This window comes from Rhincodon typus, chromosome 18 (genome assembly GCF_021869965.1).
Source record: "Rhincodon typus isolate 14 chromosome 18, sRhiTyp1.1, whole genome shotgun sequence".
NCBI lineage: Eukaryota > Metazoa > Chordata > Chondrichthyes > Orectolobiformes > Rhincodontidae > Rhincodon > Rhincodon typus.
The window spans coordinates 49,845,337-49,847,495 of NC_063349.1; the positions used below are offsets into that span (position 1 = coordinate 49,845,337).

General features: G+C 37.4%; 1 protein-coding gene across 1 annotated transcript in view; it reads left to right on the top strand.

Moving 5' to 3' along the window:
* Positions 1 to 1,343: 1,343 nt before the first annotated feature.
* Positions 1,344 to 2,159, top strand: part of LOC109912416 (chemokine-like protein TAFA-2) — an 80,162-nt gene continuing 79,346 nt past the window's right edge. The window contains exon 1 of the mRNA XM_048607951.1: positions 1,344 to 1,389. Coding sequence (XP_048463908.1) covers positions 1,344 to 1,389 — 46 coding nt within the window. The remainder of the gene's footprint in view (positions 1,390 to 2,159) is intronic.

The following is a 2,159-nucleotide window of genomic DNA, read 5'->3' on the forward strand; positions in this document are numbered from 1 at the left end:
TTTGCGTTGTTATGGTAACAAAGGTGGCAGCCATTTTACACAAAATTGCAAAGTAAACAACACCCACTAACAAAGATAAGTGCAAATGAAGAAAAAGAAAGGAAGAAACGAAAGCAAAGACACACCAAAAGACAAATAAGACTGGATAGCAAACATGACAATCCTGTGAAGAGAGACTGGGCAAACTGAGCCTGAATTCTTTGGAGTTTCAAAGAATGAGAAGCAATCTAATTGAATCTACAAAAGAAAGGGACAGACAAAGTAGATGCAAGTAAAATGTTTCCCCTCTTTGGTGAGTCTGGAACCGGGGGCACACTTTAAAAGTAAAGGGGATACCATTTACGTCCAACATCTGGAGAATTATTTAATTCAGAGGTTTGGAATTGTCTACCATAGAGAGGTGTAGAGATTCACGCTTTCAGTATGTTTAAGGTAGAGATTGTTAAATTTCTGATTGCCGGTGGCATGCATGGTTACGAGGACAGGGTAGGTTAAAGGCATTGAAGTGTCTGTTCAGCCACAATTGTATTGAATGGCAGGGCAAGTTCAATGGGTTGAATGGCCAACTCCTGTTCCAACGGCATTGAAGAATCATTTTGATGTTGGGAAGGGCAAGTCATAAAGTGTTGTTTCAAGATGGCGCCAAACAGTTGGGACACTTTGGATTTAACACGCATAAAAACAGGAGTAGTTTTACATGCATGCGACAATAAAGCTTAATCTAAATGTTGCTTATTGTTTAATTTTGCCAATACAATAGTATAATTTCACACGTAGATAACACCTCTCCAGATCATATTTGTTTAAGTCTTTATTCATTCTACAAGGAATGACACCTCCGTAACATTTTCATGGCCTAAAATTAAAATCTTTCAGAGGTTTGGCAGGATTTAAGGTCTGAAAAGTGACACTTTGTTTTGTCCACTATCATGTTGAAACTCTTTTAAGAGTTCCCGTTATGCAAACAATTCCAAAAATACAAAGTCAGGGAAGCATTACTAATTCCTAGAGCCTATCAGTTGTGAATATAAATTCCGATGTTATATAAAAATTTCAATGTCAAGTGAGCTGTTCAAACATGTTAAAACTGTTCTGTTAAAATGTTAAAAGCTTTAACTATAGTTATCACTTGATAAAAAGATGAAACACCTACTACAGCAAACCAATCACATTTTTAATATTCTGACAACGAACCGCACTCTTATTAAAATCATGCTTCTAATAACCAGGGATCATGGTTTTATTTGTTATGTGTCACTGTTCACATATACGCTGCACCCATTCCCTGTAGTCATTGAACTTCTGTTTACAAATGCAGTCTTGAGCAGATTGTCAAGCTAGGAATGGTACTGCCTAATAAGTCAGATAAAGTAGAACGTGGTATTGCAGGTAAACCCTTTGCTGAAAATGTGTGTAGAATCTTTATACATAAAACGTGAATGATATCTGGTCTATATTGAATAATAGTTAAGGAGGCAGATAAATTCTTGTCAGGAAAGGGAATCAAAAGGTTTTGGGAATAGATGGAACGTGGGATTCTTGACACCATCAGATCTTAAAGAATAGCAGGGCAGGCTTGATGGGACAAATGGCCTACTTCTGCTCCCAATTTGTACGTTCAAGCAGAATCATACTGGACTCGAAAAGTTAACTCTGTTTCTCTCTCCACAGATGCTGCTAGACCTGCTGAGTTTCTCCGACATTCTCTGTGGTTGTTTCAGATTCCTCGTATCGGCAGTAGTTTGCTTCCATATGTTTGTTTGTATGTTTTGCTAGGACTCGATGTGATGTGTCTGAGAGAGATAACTGATAGGAATAACTGGGGAACAAGGAGAATGTAAAAATAAAATCTGTGTCTGCATTGTTTCTCAAGGAACTCTAAATGCTTTTAAATTTGTTAGGGAAATAAGTGCCAAAGGAATTGTTTCCTTTCATTGGCATTGATCAAGGGGAGTAATGTTGAGCAGGAGGGCAGCACAACTTCTCTACTTTCTTTGAAGGAAGCTTTGGAAACTTCAATATCTTCCTGAACAAGTAAATGCTAGTTTAATAACATCTCAAGGAACAGGACCTCTGATAATGCATTACTTCTTTAATGTTGATCGGAAATACCAGCAAAGATTACATTGCCAAGACTCAGAACAGAAATTGAATTGACA